The 21,332-nt window shown below is 55.3% G+C and overlaps 3 protein-coding genes and 1 long non-coding RNA gene across 6 annotated transcripts; 2 read left to right on the forward strand and 2 right to left on the reverse strand.

Moving 5' to 3' along the window:
- The first annotated feature begins 58 nt into the window (after positions 1 to 58).
- On the forward strand, positions 59 to 8,431 carry PRDX6 (peroxiredoxin 6). The gene is made up of 5 exons (XM_064664361.1): positions 59 to 186; positions 2,161 to 2,317; positions 6,349 to 6,495; positions 7,046 to 7,192; positions 7,745 to 8,431. Exons 1-5 carry the CDS (start codon positions 95 to 97, stop codon positions 7,874 to 7,876), a joined length of 675 nt encoding a protein of 224 aa, XP_064520431.1. The 5' UTR covers positions 59 to 94; the 3' UTR covers positions 7,877 to 8,431.
- On the reverse strand, positions 8,175 to 16,239 carry FAM78B (family with sequence similarity 78 member B). Of its 3 annotated transcripts, none has more exons than XR_010432645.1 (3): positions 15,906 to 16,239; positions 13,369 to 14,344; positions 8,175 to 8,571 (listed from the first exon to the last, which is right to left on the reverse strand). XR_010432645.1 is itself a non-coding variant. In XM_064664369.1 (2 exons), the coding sequence occupies exons 1-2, from the start codon at positions 16,166 to 16,168 to the stop codon at positions 13,822 to 13,824; spliced, it is 786 nt and encodes a 261-aa protein (XP_064520439.1). In that variant the 5' UTR covers positions 16,169 to 16,239; the 3' UTR covers positions 9,805 to 13,821. The 3 variants fall into 3 exon arrangements, 1 of the variants encoding a protein (XP_064520439.1); XR_010432646.1 differs by lacking the exon at positions 8,175 to 8,571 and adding an exon at positions 9,805 to 10,079; XM_064664369.1 differs by lacking the exon at positions 8,175 to 8,571 and having other exon boundaries at positions 9,805 to 14,344.
- Positions 16,240 to 16,372: 133 nt separating this feature from the next.
- PLPP6 (phospholipid phosphatase 6) lies at positions 16,373 to 19,535 on the forward strand. The gene is made up of 2 exons (XM_064664370.1): positions 16,373 to 16,940; positions 18,720 to 19,535. Exons 1-2 carry the CDS (start codon positions 16,544 to 16,546, stop codon positions 19,088 to 19,090), a joined length of 768 nt encoding a protein of 255 aa, XP_064520440.1. The 5' UTR covers positions 16,373 to 16,543; the 3' UTR covers positions 19,091 to 19,535.
- LOC135418763 (uncharacterized) lies at positions 17,387 to 21,289 on the reverse strand. The gene is made up of 2 exons (XR_010432647.1): positions 19,989 to 21,289; positions 17,387 to 19,318 (listed from the first exon to the last, which is right to left on the reverse strand). It is a non-coding gene; the product is annotated as an uncharacterized LOC135418763 (long non-coding RNA).
- Positions 21,290 to 21,332: the final 43 nt, after the last annotated feature.

Raw genomic sequence — 21,332 nt, forward strand, 5'->3', positions numbered from 1 at the left:
GGCGGAGGCCGCGCGCACGCGCAGAGGTGGCGGCGGCACCGGGAGCGAGGGCAGGGGAGTGGGAGCACCGGGAACACCGGAGGGATCCGCAGCCATGCCGGGGCTGCTGCTGGGAGACGAGGCGCCCAACTTCGAGGCGGACACCACGCAGGGCCGCATCCGCTTCCACGACTTCCTAGGAGACTCGTGAGCGCCGGGGATGCGGCGGGAGCGGGAAGGGGGGGGTGGGAACTCCGCGCAGCTCTGGGTTCCTTCCAGATGGGTGAATTCCGCGTGCGGAATTGTGCGTGCGTGTGCCCGGCGCGGGGCGGCACAGTTCCATGGGCTTGTTCCAAAAATGTGGGGGTTTTTTTCTCTCGTGGAGCCGCAGCCCCCGCCCGGGGAGCTCGGCGGGGCGGGACGCGGTGAGTGTCCCGGCGGGTGTCCCGATGGAGCCGGACGCGGCGGGTGCCCCGGCGGGGCGGGACGCGGTGGGTGTCCCGGCGGGTGTCCTGGCGAGGCGCACACGGGCTCCTGCGGGGGGGCAGAGCCCCCGGACCCATCGCCCTCATCTCCGCCGTGCCCTCCTGTGGGATGCGCGGCCGCGGGGCGAGCCCAGCCCGGCCCCGGAGGAGAGGGCAGAGCCGCTCTGAAAATGGCAGAGCCCGCGGTAGGCAAAGCCGGGCTTGCCAGAGCAGCACTTAGCGGAGGTCAATCCCAGAGATCAGATCGGGTGTCACTTACATCCCAGGTATGTGGTGCAGCAGCGGCAAAGGGCTCTGGTCCTGCCTGAGCCCGACCTGGAGAGCCACGTGCCGCCGTCCGGCACCGTGTCCCGCAAAGCCTGTTGCTCCATTTTTGACACAGGCACAGAATGTTTGGGACTCGCTCCCGGCAACGCTTGGCAGGCTTGAATCAGCGTTTGAGTCCCCTTATTGTCGGCATTGTGAACTTGGGTAAATGGGGGGAAAAAGGAACCCTCTGAGCTGCAGGGCTTCCAAGACTGGCTGTTCCAGCCTGGTTACCCACGTGGAACCTTTCTTGGACAGCTTCTGCTTGGTTGGTTGCTGCTATTTATTCAAGGAGTGTACTTATTGTGTAGGGAGACTCGTGGCACCAGTGGTGGGGTGGCTGCCCCATAACTTCCTGGTGATCCAGGCTCTGGCAGAGTTGCAGGTGCCTCACTTGACCCTTCCAGCACAATTCCCAAATCTCTAAGACAGGGCATTCCCAGCTGCTGTGGTGTGTGGCTGTATTCAGTGAACACTGGGGGCCAGGTAAAGCATAGTGCAGTGAGATCTGTGAGTATTGAGCTGAGAAATGGTGCAACGAGTCCCTGACAGGGAATTTGAAGTGCTGGAGATGGCTTTGCATTAGCCTGTGGAAAGTCCTGACAGGTGGGAGCCTTTTTGCTACAGCCCATCGTGCTGCTGGGCTGCACTGCTGCCTTTCTCTGTCTACTGGTTACCTAACTATAAAGTGTAAGACTAGTATTTGCCTGCTCTAAAGACTCAAAATCCACTGTAACAAGCACTGGGCAAAAGCGAGGTGGCACTATCATCGTTACAGTAGCCAGAATGTGATGTTGACTTCTGGCCTCCCCTGTTAGTTGATTCGTTCTTATATTTTCATTCAGTGCATTTAGCAGCTCACAGCAGTGGTTGTTTTAAGGTTTTGTCCTATCACATTCTTTTGCGCTGCGTGACATACCTGAGTGTATCTCCTCACAGTGCTGGATGAGGTATACAGGATAGTGACCAGCCTTGTGAACCAGTGATCATCTCTGCAGTCACGTGGCTGGCAGGTTGGCATCTACATCTCCTCACACATGTGGTCTCTGGAGTGCAGGGTACACATGGCTCCCCCACACTTCCTCACGTGGCATGGTGTCCACCTCCACACCAAGAAACATGCGCTCTTCCAGCATCTCCTGCGGGATCCTGGGAGGAGAGGGGGGAGCAGGGTGCAGTGAGTTTCTCAGAGCATGATGAGCAGAGTTTATCTCATGAAGGCTTCTAGCGATAGGGAAGGCAAAGTTCCCAGGACAGGATTTCCACTTCCCACAGAGACGGGCTGTTCCTGCATTTATCTCTGTGCCATGCAATCTGCGCAGGTCTTTGTCTGTGGCACAGACTAAACTGACATCTCACCCTAACACCAACTCCTGCTCTCTCATTCCAGATGGGGCATCCTCTTTTCCCACCCGCGGGACTTCACCCCTGTCTGCACCACAGAGCTGGGCCGGGCGGCCAAGCTGGCGGCCGAGTTCAGCAAGCGCAACGTGAAGATGATCGCGCTCTCCATCGACAGCGTCCAAGACCACCTCTCCTGGTGCAAGGTACAGGGCTGGGGGGGAGTGCAGGGGGAGCTGGCACTGCTCCAAAGGCCAGAGGAGACGCCCATACAGAACACAGCACAGGCTTGGAGCTACAAACCTCACATCCCAAAGCATGGAGCTGTTAAAAGTCAGAGCAGGAAGGTCTTCTCCCTCTTCATGGAGCACTCCAAAGTTCAGGGCACTGATACTTTGATACAAGAAGAAAACAATATTACTGCCAAAAAGGGTTAAAACATGTGAAGGTGATGCCAAAACCTGAGGGGAAGGCAGCCAATCCACAGACCCTCAAAAAGTTCTGTAATAAAACAGGAAGGGAAAAGAGGCATCAGAAGTGAAGAGACGGTCTTCAAAGGATGTGATTTGTACTTAGGGAGGGAAAATAAAACAGAGAACAAACAGGACATGTTAAACATAAAGCCACAAGTAGGAGATTGTTAAATGTAAAACCATCACGAGGAAATACAAAAAAAGATGGGAACGGAACAGCTTGCTGAAGGAACTTGAAAGGAACTAAAGAAAAACTTCAAAGACAGCCTCAGCAATGGTGTGCTGCCAGGGAGAATGACTCCAGGGCTCAGAGGTGCTTAGGCTGTAAAATGAGTACTTCAGACAGATATGGTCAGAGTGTGAATTCCCTGTGTGAATTACCTGCCACTTTCTTAGCTCTTAAAATTGGGAATTTTCTCACACTTTTTCCAGGAGTGAGACGTGCATGCAATAAGAGGTGTAAAAGGTAAGAAATTTCTACACTCAGACACTGTTTCATGACTGACTGGCTTTACAAATTACCTAATTGCCTTATTGCCTAAATTGACCTTTGTACCTGAGTGGTTCATGACCAGTGTCCCATCAAGCCTCGGAAGGGCCTGGGACAACCAGTGTACAAATACCACACCAGTAAATGAGATTTCTGTGCTGGTCAAACTGGCTGAAACTAGCCATCAAATTAGTGAGTAACATCTCATTAAATATAATAGAAAGTTTGGGTTGTGCTTTCGTAAGGGAGTCTCATCTCTTGATTGGCTAAATCCCTTTGAATTAGGGTATTGCTGACTTCTAAAAAGTCCAAGAAGCTTTCCAATTAATTCAGCTTTGTGAAGGGCAGACTCTCTCCTGCAGGGAGACAGGAGGAAGCAGCAAGTTGTGTCAAGGGAGAGAAGTGCTGAGCTCCCTCCAGGGCCTGCAGGGCTCTGTGGGGTTCAGCATACTCAGGTGATCTGGAAAAGGCATGAACAACAAGCTGACTTTGCTGATGGTAGGGAATTATTCAGCACAACCTCAGGTAAAACCAGGAGAAGTTGCAGAACAGCTTCTCAATGTTTGATGAGAGGCAGAGTAAGAAAACCTTCCAGGACAACCACAGAGAAAGGCAGAGGGCAGTGACCCAAGCTGTGGTGAGCTTTCTGTCAAGCTGGGAGAAGCCTTGGAGATGCCTGGGAGACAAAGGTTTGGAAGTGTCAGCTCAGCACCTGCCAAAAAGAAACCTGTGAAAGTCCTCCAGAGCAAAAGGTCCAATTGGTGAGGACAAATCCATAGCAGATTGGAGTCTTCCATCCAGCCTTTGTTTAAAATCACCCATCTCACAGACTGCAGTGGAACAAGAAAAGGTGCAGAGGGGAACAAAACTGCCTGCAAGTAGAACTTCAGATAATGTGGAAAACTGAAGAGCTGAACTAGAAAGGCAGGTGTTAGGGCCTGCTGCAGTTCTGAGACCAGGGACAGCACCCCAAAGGTTCTCTTGCCCAGCCATGGGGGAAAAAAAAAGAGCTTAACAGAGGTACCAGGCCTTGGCAGAAGCTGGCTGTGTTAAGAAAAACAGTTAAGTCTTCATTAAATGTTGGATTTAAACCTAGAAACTGCAATTTCCTTCACTAGATCTAAACTTGGAAGTCCTAGGAGTGAGCAAAACTTTGAGCAGACCTCTCTGTGCAACATTCCTTTACATACCTATGCTTTCTCTTTGGATGAAGCTCCTAGCAGCAGTGAGAGGATGAAGCTGTTTTTATCTGGAGCCCAGCCTGTGAGGAAGCAAGTGGGCAGGAGGGGTGGCTGAAATCCTACATGAAACAATAAAGAAACTTCTGCTTGCTTTGCTGCCAAATTTCAGTGGGCAGTTGGGGCCTGGAAGGGTGGAACCAGTGTAGCCAATAATCCTCATGTCAGTTTGCTCAACTCTGCTTTCCCAGCCAAAAATGTCACTGCTGTTCTTAGCCATCCCAGGCCAAGACCCAGAGGCTTGCTCCAGGACTCAGAACAAGGCTGCAGCTCAGCCAGGGATTGATCCCACTTTCCTACCTCCCAAGTCGGTGTGCTGCTTCTCTAAGGGCTGGCTGAATGCACAAGCTTCTTAAGCAGGGCTGGCTGGCATGTGCTGTGGAAGTTTCAGTGCTCTCTTTGGCCACTGATGCCTTTACCTTAGTGAGTCAGGGGTGAATAAAGCACTCCAGTGATGTCTGGTTTCAGCTTGGACTCTGGAAAATAAAATAATTCGTAGGGAAGTGAGTTGTGGCTGTCCCATTGCAAAACAGGGTGTGGTTTGTGAGGCTGTTTTGTAGAGCTCCCCAGGTCACGAAATTACGTGCATTTTGGAACGAGTTACAGTCCACATGATTCAGATATTACTTCTCAGAATCTCTCTTCATCCTCCAGCCCCTGCTCTGAAGAGGGAAGGAGTGGGTGCATGTCATTTACTGCCCTCCATCCTCAGCCTCCTGTGACTCTGTGGGGCATTCAGCAGCATTTTGCCTCACCTGAACTCTCCAGCCTTGCTTTCCTTTCCCGCTCTGCTCTGACAAGGCAGGTCTGCAGCAGAACAGAACAGATTCCTTCCTTCCAAGGCAGGCCTGACCACAGCCCAGCTGAGATAAACGGCCCCTTTTTGCAGTGCGGTGCTGACTCAGAAAGGCCCGGGGGGGAAATGAGCAAAAAGTTGGAAAGGAAACATCTTGCCACTTGACGTGCTTGCAGCATCCTGAGCAGCCAGGTCAGGGTCACAGCCTCTCATGTGGGTGTTGCAGTTAGTTCTGTCCCCGTGTAGCGTGAAGAGGATGGAAGGAACAGGCTGCTCTGTTCTGGGGCAGAAACCTTGAATTAAACTTGCTTTGATGCTGGCAGCTGCTCTGCTTGTGCTGCCTCGAGCAGGCTCTTCCCAGTGCTGCTGAGGCTCAGTATGACCTGTGAAGGTGCTACTGCAAACTCCAGTGATAACTTCAATGCTTTGGCCAAGTCCAGACCAGATTTGGAGATGCTCAAAATACAGTTTCCCTGTGAAGGAGGTCAAGTTTAGGCTAGCACAGGGAGTAACCTCATAAACCACGGTCACATGAAAGAGCCTGCAGGGCTGTTGAAGGGAATGGTTTTCTCTTCTGTCCCAGATGTGGTTCAAAAAGGAGTGTGCAGTGTCCAAGCACCTGTGCTCAAACATCCACTCTTGCTTTCAAGAGCCTTTAGTTAAGTAAGTTGGGAATAAGAATGGAGCTGGTCCCTTACACAAGACCTACAAAGTGTTGGACACTTGACCTTTGTTAGCTGTAGAGTTGCTGGTTTGCTCTGCTGCTAGAGAAACTGTTCCTTAAATGCACAGTTCAGTTCAGGTGTGGCACCAACATGTCTGTCAGTAGTGCTAGATCATATACTGGGAGAGAGTTGGAAGAGGGGCACCTGTTCTCAGGGAAAAGTGGGTAAAGCTCCCTGAGTCACTTACACTGGCAGGACTTCCCTATTGCTCCATACCCACAACCTGGGAAAAGCAGCTGGTCCACAGGCAGCTCAGCCAACGGGGTGTGAGCACAGACAGCCTAAGAACTAACCTCTAAGAGCAAGGCACTGTCCGGCCTGACACGAGTTTCTGGTTTGTTACCTGGTTTCTGGAAACGGAAAACTCCATGGAAGGCCACGAGTCCCTGGCTGTGCTGTTCCAGCCTGAGACTTTGGGGCCAGTCAAACCACGGGCTCCTGTAGAGCAGCTGCTGAACATGTTTCTGGTGCCCGCAGCCGGGAGCATGAGTGCACCGATGGTTTTGTCTCTGCAGGACATCAATGCCTACAACGGGGAACAACCCGCGGAGAAACTGCCCTTCCCCATCATCGCTGACAAGGACCGGGAGCTGGCTGTCCAGCTGGGCATGCTGGACCCGGACGAGCGGGACAAGGACGGCGTGCCCCTGACTGCCCGTGTGGTGAGTGCCCGGCCCCGCAGCACCTCTGCCTTCTCTGCCTGCCGTCCTACCATGTGTCTGTGGGGCTGTGCTTGAAGATGGGAGCAGCTTACCTGGGTGGACATGGCTGTCTTCAGGAGCTGGGTTGACTCTGTTGGTGTAGAACAATGAGGAAGAGGAGGTGCAGTGCTGGTTTGCTGGCAACAGCTCCACCTTGCTGTTGCCACCCACTCGTCCTGGTTGTGCCTGTCCTGACCTAAATTTCATCAGTCTGCTGGACTTTCCCTCTCCCCTCCTGCGCTTGCATTAGAAGGGCACAGGTCAAGGAGAGGAAACATTTCAGGCAGCAAAACAAGCTGGCATTGGGAACAGGACTTCCCAGAGCAAAAATGTGTTCCCTGGGCATCACTTGTTCTCTAGGAGATCCCCACCATGGCATCTCCCTTGTCCCAACACCTGTGGTCAGGCAGGCCACCTCCCAAGAAAGGAAGGGACAGCAGGGCTGAGCAGATCCAGCAGAGCAGTTGGACAAACATCTGCCCAGCCCCTGACTTTGTCTCCCTATGCTCAGGTGTTCATTTTTGGTCCGGATAAGAAGCTGAAACTCTCTATCCTGTACCCAGCCACCACCGGGAGAAACTTTGATGAGATCCTGAGAGTGGTGGACTCCCTGCAGCTGACAGCCTATAAGAAGGTTGCTACCCCTGTGGACTGGAAGGTGAGGAAGGGAGCAAAGCTCACAGACAGGAAATGTGGGAGACCCATGGAGTGGGGAAAGCAGCAGGTGGGAACAGCCTTGCCTCTGAAAACTCCCATCTCTTGCAGCCTAAGCTCCCAGTGGTTTGTGCCAGCTCACCCACCAGCCCACCTCCCAGGGAAGCACACCTTTACAGAGGGCTTGGAACACCCAGGGGGAGTCAGCCTTAGCAATAGGAATGGATGAGGAGACTTAGGCAAGCTGTGCTCCCGCCTGCATCACAGAGATGCCCAAACTCCCCTCTTGTTACTCCCTGTTCCCATGGGAGTGCTTTGGGGAAGAGCTGGGCTGTGGGATCCTGTTGGCAGGGCTAGCAGATGGCACAGCTCTCCCTTTGGACATCAACCCTTGTCTCCTGGTGTAGCTCCCACTCAGCCCTCACTGCCAGCTTCAGGCAGAGCTGCACAGGACGTGCTGGGGTGCTGGGGCCGAGTGCTCCCAGGGAGGCAGTGCCACCTGCACCCGAGCCTGCCAGCTCCTCTGCTGCTCTCACAGTTCCCATTTGCTCCCCAGCCCGGTGACAGTGTCATGGTCGTGCCCACCTTACCTGATGAGGAAGCCAAGAAGCTCTTTCCCAAAGGAGTCTTCACGAAGGACCTCCCATCAGGCAAGAAGTACCTGCGTTACACCCCGCAACCGGAGTGACATCTGTCTGTCCATCCCGCCGGGCTGCATGCCCCTGGAGCCTTCCCCATGCCCAGCTCCTGCCCCTCTGACACCACACGATCAAGCACTCTTGTACCATCACACTGATGGTGCACCACAGTACAAAATCCTCCCTGTCCCTTTCATCCCCCGCTTCCCCTCAAAACTAAACCTCTGGGTGTTTTCTTGCCTTGAATCAGCCCCACAAGGAAGGTGAGCAGGACCAGTGAGGGGTCCAGGGCTCGTGCTGTGGAGTCTCTCCTGTTTGGTTACCAGCCAGGCTTTTTCCAGAGGCATGGTGAGAAGTGTGGTGTCAGCAGCCAGGGCCCAGAGGGGTGTCCTGCTGGGACAGGGAGCTCTGGGGCCTCCAAACTGCTGCGTGCCTTTCAAGGCAGCTGTCACTAACACGTTAACACCTTTGGTCCCATGAGTAAGGGAGGAGCTGCAGAGCCAAATCTCTCACTTCTTACTGCTTTGTCATCTCTTGCTGGAGGTTGATTGTTTTTGGGTTTTATGGAAGAGGGAATCAAGCAAATAAACTGACCTTCAGTACTACCTGCAGTGTCCCTCGTCTGTCTCTGCTGGGCCCCACAGCATCCTGCACAATTTACTTTGTTTCCTGTGGCCGTGCAGCTGGGATGGGTGCCCGTGCTCCTGGGTGGGTGGCAGCAGCACAGACTTCCCTTGTTCTTGCTCTGCAAGTAAGGCATTTTGAAAAGAGGTTGTCCCAGGGCACACAGGCAGTGTGCTCCCCCTCGTCATGGCAGAGTCTCAGCAGTGGGAAGGAGACACCTGCTCAGGGAACATGCCTCAGCCTGGCCTTCTGTTAGTACTGGGGGGGGGTCCTACTCTTCTTCCCAGAGCACAAACCATGCAAACTCCTGCCTGCTCTCCCTCACCTACACCTCAGGGATTTGTCAAGAGATGAGCGATGTTTTAATATAACACTAGGAAAGAAACCTGCTCACCGAATAGCTCATAGGCTGGCTGCCAGCATCCCTCAGTGCCCAGCACAACCAGCAACACTTAAAATGAGCAGCTCTAAGGAAATCAACTGGCTTGGGGCACAAACATTTCCCCCCAGCATGTGGGGAATAGCAGGGTTGATGCTCATGGTAAGCAAGGCACTGGATGCAATGAGATACCATCCAGCATCTTGTGGATCCCAATCGTGCAGCAGCATCCACACCCCTCTTTCATTACCCAAAAATAAATTATATTAATTTTAATTGCCTTCGGGAACTATGAAGTGAATATTGGTGTATTTCCCCAAATGGCCTTTAAATGAACCTTCAATATGAAACTGTATTATTCCTGTATATTACTTTTTCTAGAAGATAGAAACAGCTGGTCTCTGGGCTGACTTTTGTTCTCGCTCTTCCACTCTGCATGAAGTGGGAGGGGGAATCTGCAATTTCAGAGGGGAAACGTCTCTTTTCTGTGCAGTTTTTCAGCTTTATCAAACTTGGCAGCTCCCCTAGTTCCCCATGGCTGGGCTGTGCAAATTCCTGGGTTTCTTGCTGTTCCCTCAGCACACAGCCCTCGCCTTGATCTGGTTTCCTAAGGCAAAAAAGGGACGTCTGCCCCCTCTGAGCTTTCCAACCAACTGCCACATTTTCTGGAAGCTTGAGGACACAGCCCCATGGCACGCTTTGTGCAAACAGCCTGCCCTGAGCAACCCTAGAGAAGGGGCACTGCAGGGCCAGCACAACTTCTCTAGGACACCAGAGAAGCCACCTGCAAGCAGGGACAAGGGGAAACAAATCCTGTCACATGGCCCAAAGGCTTAAAGCCAGCAGGAAGCAGCCACTGATCCCACTTATTAGGCAAGCTGATGACCAAAAGCCCAGGAATTCCTGCCCGTTCCCTGGTAGCTGCTGTGGCCTCAGAGGTACAAACCAGCCAGATGGACTCAAGCAAACACAGAGTTTGGTTCCAGTACAGCTCGAGTGGTTTTCTTTTAATCCCAGAGAAGTGAAATGCAACATTTGTTCGAGTTGGTAACAACATCCAGAGACAGAAGTCCAAGCCAAGTAAGTCATTTACCAGTCCAAGACTCGTAAAGTCATTTGTGTTTAAGGCACTCTGCAAAACCAGCTTTCCTCTCCTTCCGATTTTCCCCACGCGGCAGCAGAATACCTGGTTTGGTCTTTTCTCCATAGTGACATTCATATGTCCTGGCTCTTCTCACCATCTCCGGGAACTGGCAACAGCAAATCCAGCAGGAGCCGAACAGAGAAACGCCAGGAGGCTGGGTCAATAAATATGGACGGGCACGGGAGGGAGCGCGGGGGCTCCGAGCTTCTGCAGGAAGGGGACAAGCACCGGGTGCCCTCCCTGCAGGCACCGATGTGATTCCTCTTCCTTTCTCCCCCTCTCGGCTCCAAAAGGGGATGGGAGCGCAAGGCCCGCGAACGTCGCTCCCTAGCAGTGCTCTCAAACATGTGGCAGCACCCCAAAATGCAGGGGGCTGGGTGGGGGGAGACCCAGCTGCCCCCACTGTGCAGCACAAATGACACCACCCCCCCAACTTCCAGTTGTCAATAAATACCAATAAATAACTTAAATAAATAAATAGCCAAATAAATAAATAAATAAATAAATGACCCGAGGACACGAAGGAGGGGAAGGGGCACCCCGAGGCTCAGGGCAAGGGGAGCGTGAGGGTGGGCATTTCCATGACCTGCCCCTCCCTGAGATAATGGGGTGCTGGTGCCGGAGGGGGGCACAGGGAAGGCATCCCATGGGGTGGTAAAACACAAGCCCAGGAGTCCGGGTGCTCATCCAGCCACAGGGACGTGAGCCAAACACGGACTCACACATGGGAGCTCTCACCCACTACCTCCCTCCCTTTCCTCTGAGCCCCACACTCGGGCTCAACTGCTCAGTGCCCACCCAGCACCTCCCCCCAAGTGTGAGCACACACCTTTTGCCAACATGCAAAATGCCTGCACTTTTCTGCAAACGTTGTTTGCCAAATTTTTTTGCAAACAATTTTTGCAAACTTTTTTTCCCCCTTCTTTTTTTAATGAAGAAATGCCCACGAAGACCACCCACGCATCAAACTGAGTTAAGTGCATCAAATCCAGCCATCAGAGAAGGAGTGGGCACAGAAATCTGGCAGAAGCCTGGAGAGGTGAACACAGGCATGGCCCCGGGGCTCAGCCAGCACCTGCCTGCAGGCTGGGGCAGCCCTGGGAGCTCAGGCACATGGCTACAGCGAGGCACTGAGTCTGACACTGGCACCAAGCACCTCCCTGGGGATGTTGTAGACATTCATAGAACAGAAATTCAGCCACTGCTGTCTCAGTGTCATAGCAGACGATGTGCCACGGCTCGGGCCAGCCAGTACATCCCAAAAGATGGAAATGAATTCCACAGCATCTCTGCATCTGCATCCCCACTCTCCCAGACAACTGGAACCATGGCAGTGCCACAGCAGCTCCATGAGCTGACAGCTAGCATGCAGCCCTGGCCCTTCCCCATGAGTTCTGGGGAGCTGGCTCGCACAGCCTCTCTGGATGCAGCATCCTCTCCCAGTGGGAAGCCCATCTTGGGGTTACCCATTTATTGGGGAACTCCTTCCTCTGGCTTTTTAGCTCTGATGCTGCCGGGGGCGTTTCTGTCTCCTGGGTCAAAAGCATATACCTGCCTTACTTCAAACCAAAAGGTACTTACCCCTCCTCTTCAAATCCTTAAGGAAAATTGTATTTCAAGTTTCTAACCCCTCTCCACACACACACTTTTTGAGAAACAAAACATCAGTGACGGCAAAAGCTGCCATCAGTCCCACACCAGGACAAAACCACAGGCAGAGTCTCACAGGAGCAGGACATCTTCCCATGCCAGCAAGCTCCCTGTGGAAGCTCTGTGCCAGAAAACACAGCAAGCCAAAGTTCAGAGCCCCCTCTCCCTCCAAAGCTTTCCCACAGCAAGGCTTGTAGCCCCCCACAAAACCCCAACATAGGCACCGAAAGCAGCAGGTTCCCAATCCGCCGCAAGGCCGGGCGGGAGCAGCAGGACTGCAGGCCCGGCACAGGGAAGTGTGCGTCAAGGCGTCAGAATGCAGCACTCCCAAAGGAAACAATAAATAAAGAATTGAACCAGCAGCAAATACTACCGAGGATAATAAATAGCGCGGGGATTTCACAGGGATTTTTGGTCTAATATGCCTGGGGAGCCCCTTTGCTGGCAGGGCCCGGGCGTGCACATCCCGCCCTGGAAAAGCAGGAGATGCAGATGAAGCTTTGAGGGAATGATGCCATGGGATGTGCAGGCACACCACAGGGAGATGAGCAGCGCTGGGCTGGGCATCCCAGTACCCAGGCTGGGGGCAGCACTGCCAACACCTCAGGAAAGGCTTCGCATGGAAGTGTCACACAGCAATCCTCCCCAGGCTCTCCTGGCAGCGGGACAGCAGATAGGACTCTCCCAACAGGAATGACCTGCATCCCCAGGGCAGCATAAATCTCTCGTAATGTGAAGGTAGGGGTGTGAGCTGGAGGAGCCGCAGGGCTCATGCCAGGACAGAGAGAGCAGAGAAAGCAGCAAAAGCTGTAACTGCCTGCCCAGGAGTTATGGGACACCAGGAGCAGCAGCAGCACAGCCGTGGCTTATGCCTCTGCTGCAGCTCCAGGCTGAGATCCTGGGAATGGCCAGTTGCATCCCACAGCACTGTGCTGCCCCATGGACCAGCCAATGCCAGGCATCCAGGCAGTGAGGGGTGAGAAGAAAGGCAAATAAACATCCCTTGTTGCCCCAAAGCACCTGTAGCACCAGGAGGCAGCCCTCAGGCAGCACATGCACCTCCTCCTTCCCAGGCAAAACTAGGCCTGCCCTGCACAGCCTCCATCCATGGAAAGGAGAGCCTGGGGAGTTACCACAAGGTGTGCCATCCCCTCCACTGGTGTCCCTGCCAGTAGCCAGCCTGCCCCACGGGTGGCTGAGGAAGAGGAGGGTCTCCATGTGAGCCAGCATTCGCATGGAAAATGAGCAAGCACCAAACTTCTAGCAAGGGACTTGGGTCTGCAATGAAGCAAGTGGGTCCCAGGGTACCTCCAAGCTGGTTTGGGTACCCCACACACACACAGTCAGTGAGCACCTGGGCCAGGTGAACAGGCACCACTCCCCATTTCTCACTCTGCTGAGAATCGGTTTTGCTTCCGTAAGAGACGGGTCGGTGGGACTGGGGAGGGGAGGTTGAGGAACTGCAAAGACTTAGTGCACCTTAAAACAAAAGGACATCTAACCTGCCCTTAGATCTCGCTCCAAGACGGAAAAGAGCTATGGCATCTCCTACACTCACAACTACTCCAAACACACCCAGATGCATGCAAAACATGTCCCACTTCCCCTCGGCTGCAGAAAACCCCTCCCAGCTGGGGGTACCAGCCAGTGCTGGGCTCTGGCTCAGCACCCTGGCACTGTCTGTTCCCACCCCACTCCCGGGCCCTCCCGCCCAGCATCAGCAGGCAGGGCAAGGGGTTAATTACCAATCTGAAATGCATAGGTATGGACACCATGGGGACCAGTGCCCCTGCAGGAAGGGGCACTGCAGGAGCCCTTCGCATCCAGCAGGCAAGGTCTTCACTTCTATCTCCAGCTGGGTGGAAAGCAGCATTCACCACGGGCACGGTTCAATCACACCCATGGCTTCTTGCACTGCCCTACAAGGAAAGACGAGTTGTTTAGGTCAGACAGCCTCTGTGCCAGCCACAAGCCCCTGCAAGCACTCGATTCCACTTCCTGGGAAATCCTCCAGCTGGGCACGCCCTCTTCTGCGCCCTCGTGCCAGCCAGGCTCTATTTCTGACTCAGGAGGAGCCATGTTTCCAACCACAACGACAAAGGCAGGAGAACCCAAGAGGTCTGCTTTGGCTCAGAAACCCTGTTCGTTTGCAGCAGGCTGAGAGCACCCAGGTCCTCACGTGCGTGCCTGGCACTGCTCTACTTGGGAGGTATCACGACTATAGGCTGCCCTCGCTTGGGTCTCCACATGAGGACTTGGGCGTCGTTGGCGTTGGGCTTCACTAGTGCGTTTGGTGGGATGGGCTCCATTCTGCTGAGGATCCGGGGCTGCTCCTGCTGAGTCCTTCCCACCAGCCGTGCCCGCTGCCCCAGCAGCTGCATGGGATCAACCTCAATGTCCACTCGCATCCTCCACTTTATAGTCTGCAAGATGATCTTTTCCTTGGTGGTGGTGTTCATGGCCACCAGCCACGTGGTAAAGCTCTGGTCCCTCTTAATCCTGGTCAGCAGCGGCACGTTACTGTTGCTCACGGGGACAGCCCACGTCACACTGGGGTAGAAATTGTCATTCATGCTCACTGAGAACCTGGAGATCTTGTTCGTGGGCCCGACCAGGGTCACGGTTTCTGTGGTGTTTCCATACCAGGGGTAGCTCACACCATCCGAATCGCTGATGGCTTTTACTCTTCCTTCTCGCAGGTCGGGCAGCTCCCAGCTTGACCTAAGTGAATGGGAAGAGAAAGGCCAGGTTAGCAGGGAAATGGCACCAACAGCACTTGGTGAGGGATGGGAAGGCCAGCAGCATGGGAACCCTCTTCCCTGCCTGCAGCAAGCTCTCAGGACCAACCTGAAAAACAAATTCAACGTTGGTTCCTTTGCTGAGACTCACACGTCCAGCTGAAGCCTTTGCTCTGCCAACACAATGTTATTTTAATTAATCTGCAATAAAACTGACTGGGCCAAAACCTATTGCCCAGTCTCTCTGGGGTCACTCTCTCCTTAGTCAGCTCCTGTGCTGGTGAACAGCCTTCCTCATTCACCAGCTGCAGCACCATGACCACTGCACTGGCCCAGCCCATCAGCTGCCACCCCAGCCCCACGATAAGTCTGTAATTTTTATGCCTGTAAATACAGGCACCTGCACAGAGACACAGACAACAATTAAATTCCACAATTATGCCTGCCACTGGTGCCATGAAATCCCTGCAATATGGTTGGGGGGGGAATTCCAGACCAAATCTTTGCTGACAATCTCATTACTAACACCTGTGGCTACAGCAAGGGAGACAATCCCCACATGGTAATTACAGGCCTGGAGTTCTGGTGAAACCTCCTACCAAGTCCAAGCTCTGGCTTCAAATACATCTAGTTTTTAAAGCTGCCTGGCACTGGGACCACACCTCTGCCATCCCCCCAGATGTCCTCCACTCGCTGGATGTCCCCAAGCGCTCCAGTGCCACAGGCAGGTGGATCTGCCATGATGCAAGGATGCAGGCAGGCAGAATGAGGACCTGCTGCACACACTGCCCTGTGCTGGCAACCCCTGGCACCAGCAGTGGGAACACTCCATTGAGCCAAATGTACCCCTCCAGTCACCTCCAGTCCCTCTTTTATCACCCCTCTCCAAAGGCAGAGGACACAGTGACAGAGCCAACAGCTTTGCCCCTTGGTGTCCCCTCAGGTCACCACACACTCAGCCTTGAAAAAAGCTGTTTTCCAGCAGCCACTTCAGCCAAGCACTGCAACACTTCCCGCTTCTAACACAAGCCAAGGGGGCAACTCCCCCAGCACTGCCCGCACTCACAACCCGGCCCCAGAGGGGAAGCGGTATTCCAGGGGAGACAGCGGCCACAAAGCCCCCGAACGGGCAAGCCCCAGGCTACCGGGATGGTGCAGGAGACGCCGTGGCACACGAGGAGCAGGAATTGCGGAGTCAGGGACTGTGCTCAGAGCGGGCGCCGGCGAGAAGGTGGCGCCCGTGTGTGGCTGTGGATGCAGAGGCGGGGTAGGGGGGCAGCTCCCAGTGCCTGGGGAGCAGCACACGGTGCCACGGGGGCAACACACGGACTCTGGGGTGGCAGCAGCCGGTGCCTGGGGGGCAGCACATGGTGTCAGTGGGGCAGCACGTGGTCCCAGGGGGGGAACACACGGTGCCGAGGGGGCAGCACACGGTGCCCGCTGGCGTGCCGGGGTGCCCTGTGTGCCGGGGTGCCCACGCCATGCCCAGCCCGGTGCCCCCACTCCGCTGCTGTGCCCGTCCCCCCCGCGCCCCCCGTGCTCACACGCCGAGGTCGCTGTAGGTGTTGTAGAACTCCATGTGGTTGCAGGCCTGGATCCAGCCCACCACCCAGGTGTGGCGCCGGGCGATGGGCGGCATGAGCACGCGTGCGGAGGCGCGGAAGTAGGGCGTGCGGTACCGCAGCACCACCGGCGAGCTCTCCTCGATGGCCGTGGCCGCCGGCTCGATGGTGGCCGACACGTCCGACACCACGATTTGCTCCCGGCGCACCCGCGCCTTGCAGGCCACACTCTGCAGGCACCCCATGGCCGCCGCGGGGCCGCCGTCACCGCGGGGCCGGGGGGGCGGCCGGGGCCGGTGCCCGCCCGCCGCGCATCGCCGCCCGCAGCGCGGCGCCCGCACCGGCGCCGGCAGGGCGAAGGCGCCGCCGCCGCGCCTCTTACGGCCCCCGCCGGCCGCCGTACGCCGGGAGCCCCACGTGCGTCACGGGCGGAACAGGAAGCGGAAGCGGCGCCGGGGCCGCCCGGTGCCGGGGCGGAGGAGGGAGGGCGGCACTGCCGCGTCCTTGGGGCGCTCCGGGAGCGGCGGCGGGGGACAGGGAAGCGGCCCCGGGCAGGGGGGACATGCGGGCCCGGCAGCCGGTGGCCGGCGCCCGCCTCCCGCAGGCCACCTCCCGCCGCGATGCCGAGCCCCCGGAGCAGCCGCGAGCGCCGCGCGGGCGGCAGTGGCGGCCGGCTGGAGTTCCTGTCGCTGAGCCAGCGCGGCCCCGCCGCCCCCGACAGCCCGTCCCGCCGCAGGGAGCCCCCGGCGGCCGCGCCGCTGCCGGAGGAGGACTGCATGAAGCTGAACCCGTCCTTCGTGGGCATCGCGCTCAGCTCCCTGCTCGCTATCGACCTCTGGGCCTCCAAGCGCCTGGGCGTGTGCGCCGGGGAGGGCTCGGCCTGGGGCAGCGCCCGCCCGCTCATGAAGGTCATCGAGGTGTCGGGGCACGGCATCCCCTGGCTGCTCGGCACCTTCTACGGGCTCTGCCAGAGTGACAGCTCGGCGGCCAGGGAGGTGCTGCTCAACCTGCTCTTCGGTGAGGCGCGGGGCTCGCCCGGGGGCTGATGGAGCCGAGCGGAGGGGGTGGGACACAAAGAATGGTGCAGAGCTGGTGAACCACAGCCCCGAGGGCACCTGATTTTGAGCGGCCCATGCAGACCCATGTGGGGTGTCTGGCACCAGAGGCAGCAGCCCTGGAAATGTGGTGACACGGGTAGGGCTCACCTGTCAGAGTTCCCACCACGCACTGAGAAACTCCCGACAGCTGCACTGCTCCTGCAGTTGCACAAAGCTCTCAGGGTGATGAATGAAATATTTTAGCTCTTCAAGTTTGTCAGAACATTGCATTCTAGGTGCAGCTTTCTGGTGTTGAGACACCAGCCCATTCCCTGAAAAGCTACTCTGGCACACAGACATCTGCACCCCTGGCTCCCTGCCTAGGCAGTGCCTTCGTGGATTGATGTGTATCAGCCAGTGAGGAAATTTGGTTTAATGCACGCATTTTAATCTTGCATTGTGTAATATTTCACACTCACACACACAGAGTATCCTAGGTATAGAGTCTTCATTTCTGCTCATTTAGAAACTGTAGTAGCTCCAGAGTACCAGACCTTTTCAGGTTCTTACTCTTGTATTAAGTTGCAGGTAATTAGTATCTCACACTTAGAATCTGAATTGAAATTTGCTTGGTGGGAAGTACATAGGTTTGTGCATCTTTCTCATCTGGCAGCACATTACAGTCCCACAGCAGAGCTGTGAGAAAGGACCAGGAGGCCTCCAGCCTAACTTCTCCAAGGAGATCTGTCCCCGTACCAGAGCCTTGTCCAGACCTCAATACTCTGGGCCAGAGCCACCCACCTCTCTGGGGCCCTGTAGCCAGGACTGCAGCACCTGTGGGGGGAAGGAGGGTTCCCTTGTGTCCAAGCTGAATCTCCCAAATCCTATGTAAAAAGAGAAAAAGTCATTGATCTAGGTTTACATGTAGGAAAAAAAATATTTCTTCTGAAATGATTAACCAAAGGAAATGAACTGAAGTGACCAAAAGGTTTGTTGTCCAGAAACAAGCCTTAGGACAAGCAGAAGCTGGTCTCTTACATGACTTCCCTGGAAGAAATAGCCCTGGCTGTGAGAGTTAAGCAGAACTCACAGGGGTAGAGAAAGCACCCTCTGACCTGCACGAGAAGCTGCTCTTGCCAAGTACTGGGTGAACACTTCTCACAGGTACTTTGCATCTTCTACCAGAACAGCCTTTACTTCTCAGGGGCAAGCCACTGTTACATAAATCATCCTTTAGTCATCTCTTGAAAACCAAAGCACAGTTAGCTTTCCCTCCAGCAGCAGGGAGAAGCCAGGCTTCAGGACCCTTGGCACCACACCAGCTCAGAGCCCCTCACACTGAGCTGTGGCTGAGTGCTTGGAGCGGGTTGATCATTCACCCAGTAGGTTTGAACTCCAGTCACCAGGGCAGGCAGAACAATGCTGAGTCAGCACTGCCAGGAAGGGAGTTGTCCCTCTGCTGCCTTCAGGTTATGGGACAGGTTGAGCCCAGAGTCACAGTGAGATCAGATTTTACACAAAAGCCCTGGCAGAGCCCTGTTGGGCTGTGGCAGGCAGATGGTCTGGTGGTGCACGAGGGAGCAGAGGTTGAGGACGTGGTCACGCTGCAGAAGGCCAAGTGCAGACGAGTGCTGTGCTCTCCCTGCCTGGGTGTTGCAGCCATGGGAAACAATGCCTTCTCTTAGCAGGTCCGAGAAGCCAAGTGCTTTCATAGGTAACAGCTGTGCTTTCAGTAACCCACTGCTCCTGTCTCTCCTAGCATTGCTGCTGGACCTGGTGATGGTGGCCGTGGTGAAGGGGCTGGTGAAGCGGCCACGGCCCACCCACAACAAGATGGACATGTTCGTCACCATCTCGGTGGACAAGTACTCCTTCCCCTCGGGCCACGCCACCCGCGCCGCCCTGGTCTGCCGCTTCGTCCTGCGGCACCTGGTGCTCGCTGTCCCGCTGCGCGTCCTCGTGGTGCTCTGGGCCCTCATCGTCAGCATCTCCAGGGTGATGCTGGGCAGGCACAACATGACGGACGTGCTGTTTGGGCTGGTGCTGGGCTACGCCCTGTACAGCGTGGTGGAGCACTGCTGGCTGTCCCCGCTCAACGCGCCCGCCCTCTTCGCGCTCTGGGACCACTGACAGGCGGGCTCCTCACAAAGGAGGGGCGTGCGCTGGTTTCCTAAGCACGCACAAGGGAGGGGATACTGGGACTTGAACTCGCATCCTAAACCCCGTCAGTCTGGCCAAGACTTGTACATGAGCGGTGCTGCAGGCTCCTGGTCTGCACTTGGATGTTTGGTACTGTCTTGCCCTCCTGGTCAGGTGTCAGGCAGGGTCTGCACTGGCCAAACAGCTGCACTGACTGTTCTGTGACAAAAAAAAAAACAGTCTCTGCAGAGCCTGGGGAGGGCTCAGCACATTTCACTGGGCAGCTTGCTGATGATACTGTGAATCTGCATGCTCTTGCTGGTCACTTGCAATAGCCCATGATGTATGTGGTAGCTGTGACTTTGCAGAGGTTTGTCTACAATCACCCATGTATCTGTATTCTATAAATACACTGATCATGCTGCTGTCATAAGCATATCCTGTGCAGCCTGCTCTGTAACACCTGTCTGGAGGGGCTCGTGGGGGTCTCTCCTCAGGGTTATAAATAGCTCCACCTTTCTAAACAATCTCTTCCCTTCTGCTCTCAGTTTAAGTACTGCACTGAGGTCAGATATTGAGCAATGAGGACACAGGCACCTGGCCCCCAGTGCCATGGGGAAAGGACAGTGGGACTGAAGGGTTGGTCCATCCAGGGGGAAGCAGCTCCCAACAGCAGCCTACTCCTGAAGCCCTTGTGCAGAGTTTCCCTGCTCCTCTTCCCCTCCATAGGATTTTCAGTTTCCCAGGGGGTACAGTGCATTCCTAGCAATTCCTGGTGGTCAACATATTCCCAGGCTGCAGACAGCATTCTGGAGAACCAGCCCCTTCCTCACAGCCCAGCAATATGCCCTCTCCCAGGCTGCAGGGCAGCCCCAGGTCTGAGCCTTACCTGCACCTCCTGCAGGTAAGCAAGAGGCTCTGACAACCACCACCTGCCCTGGCACCGTTGGTCTGTTTTTCACAGAGGGCTGCTTGTCCTTGGCAGGAGGGGACCACAAGGAGCCTCTGTAATGAGCTGGGGTTGAGATTGAGCCAGAAAAGCAGAAGAACCAGAGCCAGGCAGGGAGTGAAGGCTCTAGACTAAGCTTAAATAATGAGCTTAAACAGCACTCCTGGCATGTGGGTAGGGTGACTGGGTCCAGCTGAGGCTCCTTGTGGTCATTGAGGTCTCTTGATGCACTCAGGCTCTGGAAAGCACCAATTAAGTCATATTAAGACCAGGCAGTGTTTAAGTGTGCTGTTCCCCTGGGTGAAGTGTGCAGGAGCAGCCTGAGGGCCATAGGCACAAGCACCCTGTTACTGTCTGTCACCCACTGTCAGTTATACAGGGGCCAAAATGAAAGTGCTTGACAGAGTTCCCCCAGAGCTGAGCCCTGACCAGGATGAGCCAGTGAAACTACCAGGTGTGGGTTTGTGCTCCAGTGACCAAAAAAATAATCCCCTGGGTTGCACTGCATGCCTGGCAGCCGGCTGGGCCAGTTCAGCATGTGCACGGCAGCACCTGGACACCCCGGCCAGCCCTCCTGCCCCAAGCCAGAGACGAGCCCTGTGGTGGTTGCAGGGGCACAGACAGGTGGCACACTGCAGTGTGGGTAGAGTTTGAGGTGATCAGAGCTTGCTGAGATGTGCCAGAACACCTCTGCTCTTTCCCAAACACAGGGTGCATTTCATCCAAGCGATTCTTACAGTCATTGGGGTCTTCCTCTCCAGGTCATGGAGGAGTACAACAGCAAATCCAAACATCTGTGGCTTGTTCCCAAAGCCCATGTGTGTGCCAAAAGTTGCCCTTGACTCACTTGCAGGACCCTCCATGAGCTGCCTGGTGGCACCCACCAGTGCACAGCCCTTTTGGGTCACAGGCCACCCAGCCACCCTCTCACCTCTTCTCTGCATCTTCCCACCTCCACCAAAGAGACTTTGGTCTCCTCCTGTGCTTGTCACCTGTCATTGCTTCTCCAAAGATGAGTACTAACCCACTGATAAGAAGGAGGAGACTGGTGCTTTCTGCTCTGCTTGTCCCATGGCACCCATGCTTTCTGTGGAAGCCCAGAGCAGACTCTGCCCTCCACACTATCCTGGGTGCTTTCCAGGCATGGGGAACTGTAACTTTCCCGTGGACATCAACCAGCTGGTCTTGACCAAAATGCCATGGCATGAGCCCAAGCACAGCACGGCAAAGTCCAGAGCAGTGCAACCACCTGTAGGGAGAAGAGTAAGTTTAGAGGCAACCTGC

The sequence above is a fragment of the Pseudopipra pipra genome, chromosome 9, assembly GCF_036250125.1.
Source record: "Pseudopipra pipra isolate bDixPip1 chromosome 9, bDixPip1.hap1, whole genome shotgun sequence".
NCBI lineage: Eukaryota > Metazoa > Chordata > Aves > Passeriformes > Pipridae > Pseudopipra > Pseudopipra pipra.